The following is a 15,362-nucleotide window of genomic DNA, read 5'->3' as shown; positions in this document are numbered from 1 at the left end:
TCGACCGCACCTTCAAAAGTTCTGCCTGGGGCCTGAAGGTGGTCTAGGTGGCCCCTGGTTTTGGCCGGGTTGAGGGCCGGTCCACCTTCTTCTACCACCTCGCCCTCGCCTCCTGGCCGAGTCCTGTCTCTGACGAGGTGGGGGGGGGTAGAAGCGCTGAGGCTGCGGCCTAAATGGCCTGCGCTGAGGGCCCACAACATGCATCCCCAGGGAGCGCATGATTGTTCTCGAGTCCTTTAGGCTCTGCAGGCGAGAGTCCGTTTTGTCTGAGAACAATCCGTGTCCCTCAAAGGGGAGATCCTGTAGGGTTTGCTGCAGCTCCGGAGGCAAACCCGAGACCTGAAGCCAGGAGATCCTACGCATAGCGATACCCGAAGCCAGGGTCCTCGCAGCTGAGTCTGCTATGTCCAAGGAGGCCTGCAAGGAGGTCCGAGCCACCTTCTTGCCCTCCTCTACCATGGCTCCAAACTCTTCCCTGGACTCTTGGGGAATCAGCTCCTTAAACTTCCCCATAGAGTTCCAGGAGTTGAAACTGTAGCGGCTCAGCAGCGCCTGCTGGTTCGCTGCTCTAAGTTGTAGCCCTCCGGCTGAGTAAACCTTACGGCCAAACAAATCGAGCCGCTTAGCCTCTTTTGATTTAGGCGCTGCAGCCTGCTGGCCGTGGCGCTCTCGTGCGTTCACTGATTCCACCACCAGTGAACACGGTTGGGGGTGGGTATACAAGTACCCATAGTCCTTAGACGGGACAAAGTATTTTCTTTCCACCCCTCTCGCTGTGGGTGGGATAGAGGCAGGAGTCTGCCATATCGTATCCGCATTCATTTGAATCGTGCGGATCAGGGGTAACGCTACCCTCGATGGGGCATCCGCTCCAAGGATATTCACGATCGGGTCGTGAACCTCCACTATCTCCTCCGCCTGCAGGTCCATATTACGGGCCATCCTGCGCAGAAGATCCTGGTGAGCCCGAAGATCTATTGGAGGCGGGCCTGTGCACGATGTGCCCGCCACTGCCTCATCGGGAGAAGAAGAGGAAGATGCCTGCGGTGGAACAGGATCCAAGGGCTGGTCCTGGTCTCCCTGTTCCTGGGCTGGAGCATCACCTGTGCCTGGGTCCAGGGTGTCAGGTGGTGCGGACCCAGAGGCCTCCATGCCCCCTGGCGGAGGCCGAGAGATGGTGGACTCCGGGGCCCCTCTGACGGAGTGACCGGAGCGAGAGGTCGACGCAATTGGAGCCCCTTGCGCCTGATGGTACGCCCACGGGGTCCAGAACGACCAGTGAGATGGGCCATGAGCAGGGTCCTCTGCTACCTCCTGCCAATGGCCTATGTCCTGCTCCTCGGCTTGACCCTGAGGGGGGTATGCCGATCTCGATACTTCCTCAGAGGAGCGGGACACCGATCTCGATGGCCATGGCGGTGCCGAGTGCGTCGAGACGAATCCCGTGGGATGCGGTGCCGCACGGTGCCGGTCCGGGGATGTTCTATCTCCACGCGGTGCCGGCGATCGGTGCCGGGACCGCGACCGGTGCCGATGACCTCGTCGGTGCCGGGAGTCGGATCTGGACCTCGACGAGGACCTGGAGTATGCCCGGTGCCGGGAGCGGCCTCTCGACGTCGAGCGTCGACCGTAGCGGTGCCGAGAGCTACGTCTCGACGTTGATCGGTGCCGACGATCATATCGGTGCCGAGACGTAGAGCGGTGCCGCGAAGAAGATCTTGGCCGCGAGTACGACCGGTGCCGAGATGATATTCGGTGCCGGGACTGCGAGCGGCGTGGGGACCTGCTTCGGGACCTGGAGCGGTGCCGAGGTTCCAGTCCTTGTGGAGGGCGCATCAAGGCCGGTTTCCCCCTCGACTGGACCGGGCGAGTCAGCGGTGCAGTCGGTGCCGGTGGTTGAGGCGGTGCCGGCTCCGTGAGAGCTATTAAGTCTCTCGCCGCCGCGAAGGTCTCTGGAGTCGACGGTAGGCACTGTATCACCGCCGGCCTCGGTGGAGACGCTATCTGCACCGGACTCAACGGCTTCGGTGCCGGAGTCGACGGTGCTGGAGGCACCTGTTTCCTTTGCTCCACCGGCGGACGCGGCTCTACCCCCGGCACTGGGGGAGCTGGCGTCTTCGGCACGGACGTCCCCGTTTTATGGGCTTTTTTATGCCCCGGGGATAATGATCGGCGCCGAGGCACTGCTTGCGGTGCCGACGAGGTCCGGTGCCGGGGAGGCTTGTCTGACGCCACTCGCGTGGTCGTCAAAGCCGGTGCTGCCGGTGCACTGCGCACCGAGGTGCTAGGCGCCGGGGTCTGGCCCGTAGAGGGAGTGTCCGGGCTAAGTGCCGCCTCCATCAGGAGTTGCCTGAGCCGAAAGTCCCGCTCCTTCTTGGACCTTGGTCTGAAGGCCTTACAGATCTTGCACTTATCTGTTTGGTGGGACTCTCCCAGGCACTTCAGACAGGAGTCGTGCGGGTCGCTCGTGGGCATAGGCTTCGCGCAGGAGGCGCACTGCTTGAAGCCGGGAGCGTTGGGCATGAGCCCGGCCCCGCGGCCGGGGAAGAAAGGGGGAGACGACCCCCTTAATCCCCTGAGCTACTTAGAACAACTATAACAACTTTTTTTTTTTTTAAAAACTATTTAACTATTTAACTATAAACACTATAACTATAACTGCTAATAACCAACAAAGCTAGGGAGAGTGGAGAACAGCTAAGCAGCGCTCCACAGTTCCAACGACCGTCAGGGGCGGTAAGAAGGAACTGAGGGGGCGCCGGGTCGGCTGGGGTATATATTCAGCGCCATGAAGGCGCCACTCTAGGGGGCTCCACAGCCGACCCGCCGGTGTTGCTAGGGTAGAAAATCTTCCGACGATCGTGCACGCGGCGCGCACACACCTAATGGAATGGATATGAGCAAGCACTCGAAGAAGAACTACAAGTTTAGTTACTACACTAAGACTCTATTCTACCCATGATATACTCTGGTCACATTTTCAGGCTTTCCTCTGCAACCAAGAAGGTTAGAAACATGATTTAATTAAAAAAAATATATATCTATCTCAAGCTGAGATTTTTCCGTAATCATAGGATTTCAGAAGCTGGGGCTGTGAGGAAAAAACAAATATCATAAGACTCACAATAAAATAAAGAGAATTGGCAACACAATACTCTGGCCCATGAACCATAATTAAAAATGGAATTTGTCTCTCTCTACCAAATTAATTTGACTCCTCTGCCAAAGAAATACACACATTCAACCAAAGTCTACCCACGTTACCACCGCAGTCCAAAGTCAATGCAGTTACATTGATATAACAGAGTGATATCTGGCCCTACATCATTTAATTTTGCTAAAGCAGCCTTTTTAACCATCCTGCTATTGATATATTGTTAAGGAGATACAACAGTTGATAGATTTTTGAATTACTAGCTGTTTAAAGTTACTATACAAGGAGAAAACTGCTGATTGCACTTCGCTCTCATTTCATTTTATCTTAAGAAAGCTTGGATTTCCTTTAGGTCCAGCACAGCACCAGTGTCGACAGAGAAGTAATATGGTATTTATACATCAGTGGATCTTGTTCTACGTGAAAGGCAGCAGTCCGTTTTTACCTGCTGCAAGTATGTTCAGTACCCTGAATAATCACTTAACACTTCGTTTTCTATTATAATAATAATTTTCTTATACATAACTAAATATTTTAAACAGTTTACTTATTTATAAGCCTAGTTGTGGGTGTCTCAGTGTTTCTGGCATCACAACACAGACTGCCTAGAGTGCTGTTGTCTATTTCCTTAAACATTTTCTAGGTGTCCTCATAATTGCTTGTCACCTGTAAAGGAGGTTTCAATCCAATGAAAAATTAACATATGGTGAACAGATGGACTGAGAACAGGCATTTGTCAAGAAAGTACTAGCACCAAAGACTTTTTGGCTCCAGTCTTTTAGGACTTTCTGAAAAGACCTACTCAAATCTCCTAGTCACTGATCAGTTAATGAAGAATCTTGCTTCAATGTCAATCTGATCTTGAAAAAAAATACTTTCAAGGCCAGCTGGAAAGGAGAATTCCTGTAATTCAGATTTGTTGTTAGAGTCCAAAGTAACATTCAGCGAGACTGACAGGCAGCAATACATTGTTTGCGTGGTACCCATAGTCCCCATCCAGTTACTGGTCTCACTCCTCTATAGAGCAAGCCCAGACAAAAGCCTCTTAATATTAAAAGGTTAATTTTTAAAATTAAAAATAAAACACATCACACAATAAGAACTCTCTCAAAAATGTTCCACTACTTACTGAGGTGGTAAAACAAGAGTTGTAGGTTGGGCTTTTGGTCTTCGTTTTGCAGATACTCCCATCTGGTTGGCAGAACGTTTCAAAGACTGTTGATTCAAAAGGCCAGACGCTAACCCTGCATGGTACTGCAACTAGAGAGCAAAGTGAAATCAGCAAAAAGAGACAGTATATTAAAAATCCTCCCCTTTGCCCAACTGCAATATTCTATAATCTCAGATTTTCATCACCTGCATCCTTAGTAACACAACAGCTACTTGCTGCTAGTAAGACGGCAACTACACCTCTACCCCGAGGTAACGCGACCCGATATAACATGAATTCGGATATAACGCGGTAAAGCAGCGGTCCAGGGGGGCGAGGCTGCGCACTCTGGCAGATCAAAGCAGGTTTGATATAACGCGGTTTTACCTATAACGCGATAAGATGTTTTGGCTCCCGAGGACAGTGTTATGTCGGGGTAGAGGTCTAATACTTTGCACTTTATAGCACCATCCATACAAGCACTTTATAAATATTAAATATAATTTACACTTTACAACAGGTCCATGAGGAAGGTAGATATTCCCATTTTATAGACAAGGAAACTAAGCCACAGAGGTTAAGTAACTTGATCAAGATAACAGCAGTTCTGCAGGTGAGCAAGTAACAGAATCAATATTTCCTGAAACCCAGTATTGTTCATAAAACCCTAGAACATTCTCTAACAACCAAGCATTCTGATTTTTTTTCCTATTTGAAGTCACCATGCTAGTTTTATAGGAGGCTTTATCTACGTGAATGACCTGTGACCAATATTATAATTTCTACTAGACTACTCTTTTAGGCTTGAAAGCAGAGCCCACAATATATTAAAAACTGTAGTGTTTAATAAGCTACAGATACAAACTAATTAAGGATATGTTGCGTCCAAGTTGACCTAAATGCTACAGAGGCAGCCAATTTCTCTTAAATATTTATTTCAGATGCCAGGAAAACTGATCCCATAATCTGCTGCTCTATGCAAAATAAATTTGTGAACCTGGACATTTCAAATACCCGTACCAGAATAATAATTAAAAAAAAACAACCCACAAACTTGATTCCAATGGTCTATAAATATAGGCACATTTCACTGATAGTGCTCATTAATTCAAAGAAGTAATATTTTACTATATAACCAAATTTTTAATGAACAAGATCTGACAACAATTATTTGTGAATGGGTAACAGATCAGACACAATAAACCAAGAGATTCAGGGATCCTTAAAAGAGGAGGATCAGGAAGCTGGCTACACTAGGAAAATCTAGTTTTTGTTTCGATTGCTTGCACCTGCTCATTTTGCAAATGAAAATTTCATCTGAAGTAGCGGTCTTCTCCATGCATTTATTTTAGTTGGCAGTGATTGTGAAAGACAATATGTGAAGGACGTACGTGAACATGGAAGACAATTTTACCGAGCGCATTTCAGATAGACATGCCGGTATCCTTATGGTGAAACCAAATTATTAGAAGGATAAGTTGCAAATTAACCTTAACAGTTCTTAAGTCATCCTGATCAATGAGTTCACCCTACCCCAGATTCTGAAGTAAAAAGCACCAGATATTTACTCAATGTTAGCTAAGTGGAATTCTTTCCATATCTGTAGCCCTGTATCAGTGTTTTGTCAAAGTGTCTACACATTTGTTTTGAAAAGGTCAGCTATTTTACAATTTAGGGAAACTAATCCCATGACCACCACATAAAGTCATAGCTTCCTCGGCATAACCTAACAATGTTCAGAAAATAAAATCCACTTACACACCACTGTTCCACAGAGTTGTGACAGAAAATGAAAAACAAAACCAATTGAAATTATCATCTTGAAAATGGCTATAAAATGAATGAAGCTATCCAGTGAGCCAATAAGACTTAAATGTCAGTGTTTAGAGCATCCATATTGCTTTTTTAACAGCTTCCTGATTTACTTGGTCGATTTGCCATGTGATTTATACAGCACTATGACACAGACAAAGATGTATAGCAGTCTTAATAAAAACAGAACTACTCTCAACTAGGGAAAGGGAGGGGTATCATATTGCTCTAACAACTCATCTTAGACCAATGAATTTTGCTCAGATTTGTTTTTCTCCTACAAATTTCTTAAATGGGAAATCAATGAACGAAAGGGACACTACAAGTTTGAAAGACAATGTTTCAAAATGTCAGGGGCTTAGTTTTCTATCTCCACTACCAGAATTTGCAATGAGTGCAATATGCACAGTGTTTTATGGAATTAAAGGGAAAGATGGCTTGGCAGGAGACCTCTTCCTGGCTCTAGGAACATTCCCTTCCCTTTTCTTCATTGCATCTTATTATGATCAGTGCAAACTCAGCCATTTTGTCCCTGCTGACACTACTCTGGAAGAGTTATGCTCTCTGTGCAGAGTGGCACAACAGGTATTTTACCCAAAATTGCATCATTTTGGCCACTTGCTCAAAAGACAGAGCAAAAATAGTACTATTACAGATGAATTATTAATATTACCATTTTAAAATGTGATACTATTCAGAGACCTTCTGGTGTATTTCACACCTAGGGGCCAGGTACAAGAAAAGTATGTACCATTTTTAAAAAATTAGTATTCCAGAAAACAAACTATGTCCTTGAATGCTGACTCCCAGTAATTCAGTGACTTTTTGTTAATTAGGTGTGTGCTAATTCTATGCTTCCAGGAACACAGACCCAACTGTCAAAAACCTGTAAGGACCCATTAAATATTTTAAAAAAATCTTTACAATGAGAGAAAGGGTCAAAGTTAATAAAACTGATAGGCAACTCCTGTCCAATCTCATTTATACATTATTTAAGCATCACATACTGTATTGTACATTTTTGAACCAAAAAGACTGGGAAAATGTTTCCTTAGTCACAGGTTCTGAAGAACAGAACCAAAGCTGAAGGTAATTCAGATTTATTACTATTTACAAATACAGGCATGAGATTTAATGCATATAGATAGATAATGTGGTATATACAGTACACATAAAATGTACACTTACCATGCACACATTTATCTCCCAATGTTCCATGAGAGCAACTCTTGTTTCAAAAAGGAGGACCATGAAACGTTCTATAATAGTTCTCTACTTTTCAAAATAATATGTTCATTTTATGGCATGGTCAAATGTGAGCAGAATAAAGGATTCGGGGAGGGAAATACACCTTTTCATCATACCTGGTTATTCTAGGTTTTCTGTTCTATTACTCCATTTGCAGTTACTCTATTATTCTGGTTTCATGGGTTTTTTAGAAAGTCCCTTATTCCCAGCATGAAATTATCACAGGACAGTTATTATAGGAGCTAATAAAAACTGCTAGTCATTCTATTATCAGAAATTTCCTGTATAGGAATTATCCTACAGATGGGATATACAACCAATACTGTCAACACCAACTATTCAAAAGTCATGAGTCCTACCTTAAAAAAAATAATCAGGTTTATTTACTTTAAAAAATTGTGGGGTTCTTTTATTTGCCTTTTGGTCTCTTTGCCTTTAAGGTGCTTTCAAGAATTTCTATGCAACCATGAGGGCTAGAAATTCTCTTTAAAAAAATATGAGATTCTCTTGCAATTGCCTGACTCCAGGAAAATGACCTTTAAGAAAAACATGAGATCTGCAACAAATTAGTGAAAGCTAGCAACACTGAGTAACGAAGCTGTCTTTAATGACCGGCTGAGATAATGTTTAAGACCCTGCAAAATATATACAATTTCACATAGTATTATTCCATTGTTTTACTGCTTGCCCTTTCCCTACTTGTTCACTCTGGCATGCAATAGCTCAACGCCTTTATTTTGCTCACAGTATTACTACTATATATGGTGATCCAGAACACAAGCACCTCTGTTGGCATACTTCCAGCATTTCTTGAAGAAAAAAAGTGCTTTGAAACACTTGTATAAATAGTAATTATTAGTATTACTTAAAAACAAAATATTGAAAGAATCATAACCTTCACATTAATAAACTGGAAAATACTTGCTATTCTTTTTACTCAATTCAAAGCCAACTCGCACTCCCCTGGATGGTAAAAAAATATTTGGCTTCTGTAGCTCAATCCAGCCTGGGATGTTTAACAGAAGACATCGGTCAAGAATGGATTCAATACAAGTAGGGAGAGGAATGAAACCAGTTCAAGAAGTCTATGACTTGGTCTATCCACTCCTTCTAAGCATCATTCAGAGAGTTTGTCATGTGACTGAAAAGATTACTGAGGAATGAAGGCAGAAAAGAATGGTACAGGGTCCCTTAAGGTCTAATCAGCGCCCAGCATTTACTGTGAAATGTGGAGTGCTTTCAACTCATTAATTTCAATGGAGGCTGAGCACCTTGAAGGAGCAGACCAATAAGCCATCTCATGAGTTACTTAACTTGTTACATCAAAGATGTGACAAACTGATTCATCACAGACATTCTAAATATTTCATTAAAGGTATTTTGCATACATACCGGTATCACATTTCTCCAAATAATTTGTTCTCCAATTGTAACCATACTGTTTCAATAAAAACTGTTCCAGAAATCAGATGCTATGGCTAGACTGCCAGAAGTTTCTTTTATTCTGATATTTTCAGTGATTATCACCCTCAAGCTGCTGTTGACAGTTACCGTTTAGCATTTTGCCAGCTAAATGTGTGCAACAGCTGTCAGGTTAAAATATGCAAATACCTGTTGTATCTGAATGTTGACATATTGGACAGTATTAAAAATCATCATCATGTCAGCCACTCAGGATTCCCCATCATTCATAAGCACTATTACAGTAACTCATCCATGTAACTTTCAGTTTTGGGGAAATCCAACTGGCTGGTGAGAAGCTAAGCTCTTTACCACCAGTGAAATGCTAAGAACATAAATTTGGCCATACAGGGTCACACTAATGGTCCATCTAGCGCAATAGCCTGTCTTCTGACATGGCCGGAGCCAAATGCTTCAGGAGGAATGAACAGAACAGGGCAATTAGCCAGTGATCCATCCTCTATTGTCCAGTCCCAGGTTCTGGCAGTCAAAGGTTTACCATTAGGATCATATTAGATCAAATGGTCTTTTGCTTGTGTTGATCGCTGACAAAACAAGCCATTACACTACTTACTGAAGATATTATTTAGCTTGCAGAAACTGAAAAAGCACCTGAAGCATTTGATCATGTCAGTTCACTGTGTGCAATAAATTCACATATTAACAATCCTTAGAATTGTTTTTTGAGTAATTACTTTGCTTAAAAAAATGTTTAAAACCAGAAAGCTCATGTGTGTTCGTTCATATAACCCCAAGGAGACTTTTTCCAAAATCTTAATTTTAAATATTACAGGCATATATGTATATAATATTTTAAATAAAATGCTTTTGGGGGGGCGGGGCGAGAGGGAAGCAAGAGGGAGTTGTTTTAAAAAGTATCTGGTTCCAACTTCCCTGAGAATAGGGGCTTCCTGGAAGCAATGACAGATCCTTATCCATCACAAGACTTTCTAAGACCACTATAACATTAGCAAAAACATGCACATTTCTCTCCTTTAAAGATGCACAGTATTTTGCCCCTCATTAAAATACTTCTCCCTTTCAGCTAACAAGGGAGTTTATTATGATAAAGCTGTAATAGTTCTTTTGAACCCAGCTATGAGCAAGCCAACAGAACACTCCCTCGGTTTCATCTTTGCAGACGAACGCAGGCAAGAGAGAAGTTACATTACTTTAATTGATACTTTTTAAAAGCGTATCTCCGATAATGAGGCCAGTTTGGATTTTTCTTTTCTCTAAACAATGTTTGATCATTTTAGGATAGCTGAATTCTCAGCTTGGTCAAAACAGCATCAATAGACCAAAAGAGCAGGTTCTCCAATTTATTTACTTATTTATTTTCTCCTGCTGAACTAGGTTTCAGGCCTTCAATTAATAGGAAAGCCAGACATCATTTATTTGTTCTAGATTTCCAACTCAATTAGAACACTTTGTTCTTTTCTTTTTTTAAAATATATTCCCCACACTCCTTTCGACTCACTAGGATGCCTAAAGCAACAAGTATTGTACCCCATCTGCGGAGGTAACAGAACTGTTATCCCATTACTTTTCTTCCTTCAAATCCCAGTATTACAGTTGTCCTCTTTTCCTGCACTCTCTGGCCCAACTAGGCTGCAGAACTAAAGAGCTTACACTTCTATTAAAAATCTCTTCCATGTAACTGCTTCTATTTGTACTGAAGCCATATGCAGCGTGTCACTGCCTCAGTTCCATACGGAACATTCTAAAGAGACCTACATTTGCTCCCCAGTCCTGTAGAAGAGGGATGAGTGGGTCCTTTCCCAAGACTGGCAGATTGGAAAATGCTCTCTTTGATGGCATACTAGGAAAACGAAGTTTGTATCTTTCTCAGTCTGTGTTGTTTTTAAACATTGTTTATTTTAGAATTTCTCTCCTTCATTATGTCTATTTTATTCCATTCTCTCTAAGCACAATATTTATGCTGCAAGTGCTGTTTTAATTAGTGTCAGACTGCAGCCTTCAAGTGTGGTTTTGTCTCATATTTTCTTTCAAAAACAAAACAAAATTCAGTACGGAACTCCTGACTGTAAATCAGTGAACTGATCAACCTTGTCCTTGCTTACTACTTTCAGAGAAGGATTAAGATATTGGAAAGAAGAAGGGGAAAATTAAGGGGCAACATAACTTCACAACCCACCTTAGTGAAAGAAATGGAAGACTTGCAAAACCAAATAAAACAGTATATTCTTATTACCAAGAGCTAATTAGATTAGCAAAGGAATTTCAGTATCATTTCTTCCCAATATGCCAATATTTAATTGTTGACTGCTGTCTCTTTATTTTCAGTCTAATGGGATCAGGTAGGTATGTTCCTTTTGTTTAAAAAGCAAAAATAATAAAATAAAAACAATCAAGCACTTGCTTCATGCTAATTGAAAGTACAAGTCCCTCCTAATGAGCTGTAATTGGAAAATTTTGGATTTTAATCTGAGCAATAATTTACCTACTGCAAGTTTTTGAAGAGACTGAAAAACAAGAGCCAAGTAACAAAAACCTTATATAAAGTCACCATAGTGGTGAACAAGATAATTTCCTATCCTTCCAGGCCTCTACTCTTAAATGTCATGTGTAATCTGGAAAGCTTGCTAACACGTGTTTTCAGGATAAAATGAGAATAGCCGCCACTAGCCTTGCATTTAAGGCACTGGATTGGTGGTCTGGATTCAGTCCTCAGCCCTATCGAATACTTCTTTTACAGAGAGATTAAGAGTATACAAAGGGGATAATATTTCCCCTTCTTGACTAGGTTATTGTGAGGGGCTCATAAAGGATGGCGATAGAGTCCATATATTTAGGTAGGCTTCCAAAGTTAGGCTCCTACCCAATACCAAAATTGCAACATCACCCTAAAAAAGTGTTGGACCAATAAAAGTTCTGTCCTTCATATGAGATATTATACCAAAAACTCCTCTGCTGGTCTCTGGTTTATGACCAGAAGTTAACAAATCCATCGCACTTTCCTGAAAGCGTTGGTCATAGGCCCATTATCCAGATCAACTTTCCATCCCCTTCTACTCCTAATAAAAGTGGTTGCAGCGTCCAAGTCTGTGCAAGAGACACTGCTGACCATGCAGGTTTGTAAAGTGCTTTGAAATCTACTTAGTCATTATATTAGTAAAATTTAACTGCACTTTGGGATAATTTCAACCTGAAAAGACTATATCAAAATCAAACTATTCTCTAGTTTAAAGAAACCTAATATTTGTTACCCCTTTGGGGTTTAGAGAGCATGACCCCTTCAAAAGTTCCTACACAGGCAGAGGAAGTGCTGGTTGTTCCAGGAAGAGGAGAGTAGAGAGAGGGAGAAGTGTGTGTGTGTGTGTGTGTGTGTGTGTGTGTGTGTGTGCGTGCGCGCGCCTACCTCATGCGCGGAAGCAGTGGAGAACCAGCCTGAAGCCCAGGAGGGATAGAGCAGCTGACCTGGGAAGTCCCAGGACGGGAGCCAGAAGAAGCACTGTGAGAAGGACAAACCAGATCCAGACCCAATATCACTGTCACCAAAGCTATATGGAGCTGTGAGTACTGGAGCTTGTGACTTTGCATTGGGAGTAAGGAGGGAGGCTGTAGCTAGTTAAGTGGGGAGGTTTTCGCTCTGTGTGGGTTTGTACAGAGTGACAAAAGAAGGCACTGGAGGGGTTTGTTGGGGAAAATTTACTGGTGCCAAAGATGACCAGGAGCACCCAAGAATCGCTGCTGGACAGGAACTCTGCCCAGCATTCTTGAACTCTGAATCTAGATGCATTGTTCAAGGTCTATTTTTTCATACTGTGGTACTACTGGGCCTGTAGATCCTCGTGCTGGATATAAACCGTGTTTTACCGTTCTCCCTATCTTATCCCCCTGTTGTTTTTCTCCATTCATTGTACTACAGACATCCCCCAGGTTATGCAAACCCGACTTACACAAATCTGCACTTACGGAAAAAGTTCCGTAAGCTAGAAATAGGAGGGGTTTTGTTGTTGTTGTTCTTTTTTGGCGTAATTGTCGATTATACATTTCCAACTTGCACAAAATTCAAGTTACGCAAGGCATTCCGGAACAGAACGCTTGCATAAGTCAGTGAGTGTCTGTATTCTGGTGTATTCTGGATAAGTTTACTGAGGGTGGGAAGGGTTGGAACAGGTGCCCCAAGGATGGAAGAGAGTTTCCCTGCTGCGTTGCTGCGCGCGCCTTTTATTTGGCCCAAGCCACTACAGTTACATTTATACAATACGTAAACTATATGTGGTGATGATACCCCATATTTTAGATATGCATCTCTGAAATTGTTTTGAAAAAATCATAGTTCTCAAAACTGTCAAGTTGTCTAGAAACTAAACTGATACTTATCTAGAAATACAAGTACAATCCAGAGGCATAAAGAAGAATCCCTAGAGGGTCACAAGTGCAAAAAAGTGAAGTAAAGCTATCACAATCACCTCCAGAATTCAAGGGATGGGCTAGAGACATATTTAGCAATAAAGGAAGTAAGAAGAAATCTATGAACCTGAGTGCATTTGGTTGGTACAGAGGGTGTCACATCCACCACTTCTTAGCTAAATATGCAAGTGATCTTATTTCATGTTGGTTTTAGACTCGAAATGGTACCATTTTTAACTGCTTACTTTTATACATGGTACGTTTCTATTTGTATGTTATTCTTAATGGATAACCCTAATATCTGCTGAGCTAAAAATCATTCATACACAAAGAAAATCCATGTTCTCTTTTTAACAAAGGGATTCTTCTTGAATGGGAAAAAAGGATCTGTAGCAGAGAAAACAGGTTGTTAAAACTGGATAAGGACACAATTAGCATCAACGTTCATTGCTACTATGGCTCCTTAAAAAGCCACTGGAATTTAGAACTGAAGACTCTTCTCTTATGCCCTGAAAGACTAAAGATAACTATATTAAAATGTCTAGCCGCATTAACCTCAACGCAGCAGTTAAGCAGTATACCATGATCTGCAACCTTCCAGGAGGACTTCATCATTATAGCACACAAACCATTTTCATGAAGGGGGTGGGGGGGGGAAATGGGGAGGGCGATTTGCATCCCATCTTCCAACAAAATGTATATACCAATTTTCAGCTAATACAAATTAAAGTAGCCCCATTACAAAGTAGAGGAGAGGGGAGAAAAAGAGCACAACACAGGAGCGAAATATCAGTTTAGTGGAATGACATGATCTTCATAGGTCAGGTTTTTAAAAGGTATTTAAGCACCTGGGTCCCAAATCAATGGGAGTTAGGCACCTAAATACTTTTAAAAATCTGAGCCATAGTCCTACCTGTAACAGGTCTAGTGGGTACCTATTGCTACTATATTTTTAGTGGTTTAATAATAAATTAATGATTATTTTAACTTCTTTAAAGTGCTTCTCTCTATCTCTGGTTGCTTTCACAATAATTAAAATGCACAATGCTCAAGAATAAAACCCAGAACACAGATAATGAACTTTCAGCAAAACAAGCAACGACCTTTTAGCCCTCAATCAACACAGACCCCCTAGCCACCTAAGAGGAAAAAAATTAGATGAGTTTTGAAATGTGCCAGGAAGATTAACAAATCCAGACTTTGGTAGGCCAAGAGGGATGGGCAGAAGAGCAAATGTTGGAGTAGCATATGTTGTCTCCCACAAAGATTATGACAACCTAGCTTTATTTACTCTCTGGGCTTGTTACACACACACACACACTTATTGTATTAGTTAATATAATTATCCAGGAATAACTCCCTGTGTGGACACTCTCAGGCTGGAAGAAGAGTGGCTTTTTCCGGATTCACTCATATCACTAAGTTACATTTGTAGACTTCTGCTTCTTGAGTAAATAAAATAGTCAGTTAAACATTACTTTTTTTATTCTTCAATACAGACAGGTCCTACAATGGGATTATCATCAGTCTTTACTTAAGAGTGGAAATAATAAAAAGGCTATTAAGATGCAACCTATGTACATGAATATTTAGAGAGAATATGTTGGAATGCACTGAAGTACTACTGAGTGCACCCCCCTTTGGCCAAACACGCATATAGATTACCATGTGGCTGCCCAGCATATTTCTTCATATGGAGCACAAATTTCTCTGCCTGAGACACCTCTACTTGTTTCAGAAAACATGCTCCAAACAGTTCTGCTTTATAGCTTCTATCCTCCAGAGACATTCATCTTGATATGGAAAGATTTTGATGCTTTCTAACCTTTGATGGCGGAGTTCCTTGGACTTAGCCTTACCTATAAGTTTTTGTTATGCATATTTTTAGTAAAAGCCATGGACAGGTCACGGGCACCAGGAGGGTGGAGGGGAGAGAGAAGAGGAGGAGGGCTCAAGTCATGAAAGTCTCCATGACAAAATCGTAGCCCTACTTATGGGTTAGCTTGTATATTTTAAGTGTCCTTCTCACTTCCAGTGTGTTCCATGCTTCTTCCTTTGGATGAGACAGCCTGGGACATAATAATGGCAATACAATCTCTTGAAATTCATGAAAAATGAAGATGACTTCAGGAATAAAAGCTGGATTCAGCATCCACA

At 42.2% G+C, this 15,362-nt stretch overlaps 1 protein-coding gene across 4 annotated transcripts in view; it reads right to left on the bottom strand.

The window, feature by feature from the left end:
• The window catches only part of MED27 (mediator complex subunit 27), a 180,883-nt gene that overhangs the window by 106,649 nt on the left and 58,872 nt on the right, over window positions 1-15,362 (bottom strand). For 3 of the 4 annotated variants that reach the window (XM_054007643.1, XM_054007644.1, XM_054007642.1), the window contains exon 3: window positions 4,284-4,414. The exons of the other annotated variant lie outside the window; for it this stretch is intronic. In XM_054007643.1, the coding sequence (XP_053863618.1) occupies window positions 4,284-4,414 (131 nt within the window). The remainder of the gene's footprint in view (window positions 1-4,283; window positions 4,415-15,362) is intronic. 4 annotated transcript variants of the gene reach the window in all.

The sequence above is a fragment of the Malaclemys terrapin genome, chromosome 17, assembly GCF_027887155.1.
Source record: "Malaclemys terrapin pileata isolate rMalTer1 chromosome 17, rMalTer1.hap1, whole genome shotgun sequence".
Lineage (NCBI taxonomy): Eukaryota > Metazoa > Chordata > Testudines > Emydidae > Malaclemys > Malaclemys terrapin.
The sequence above is the reverse complement of the archived record's forward strand: the minus strand, read 5'-3'. Positions and strand labels throughout refer to the sequence as shown.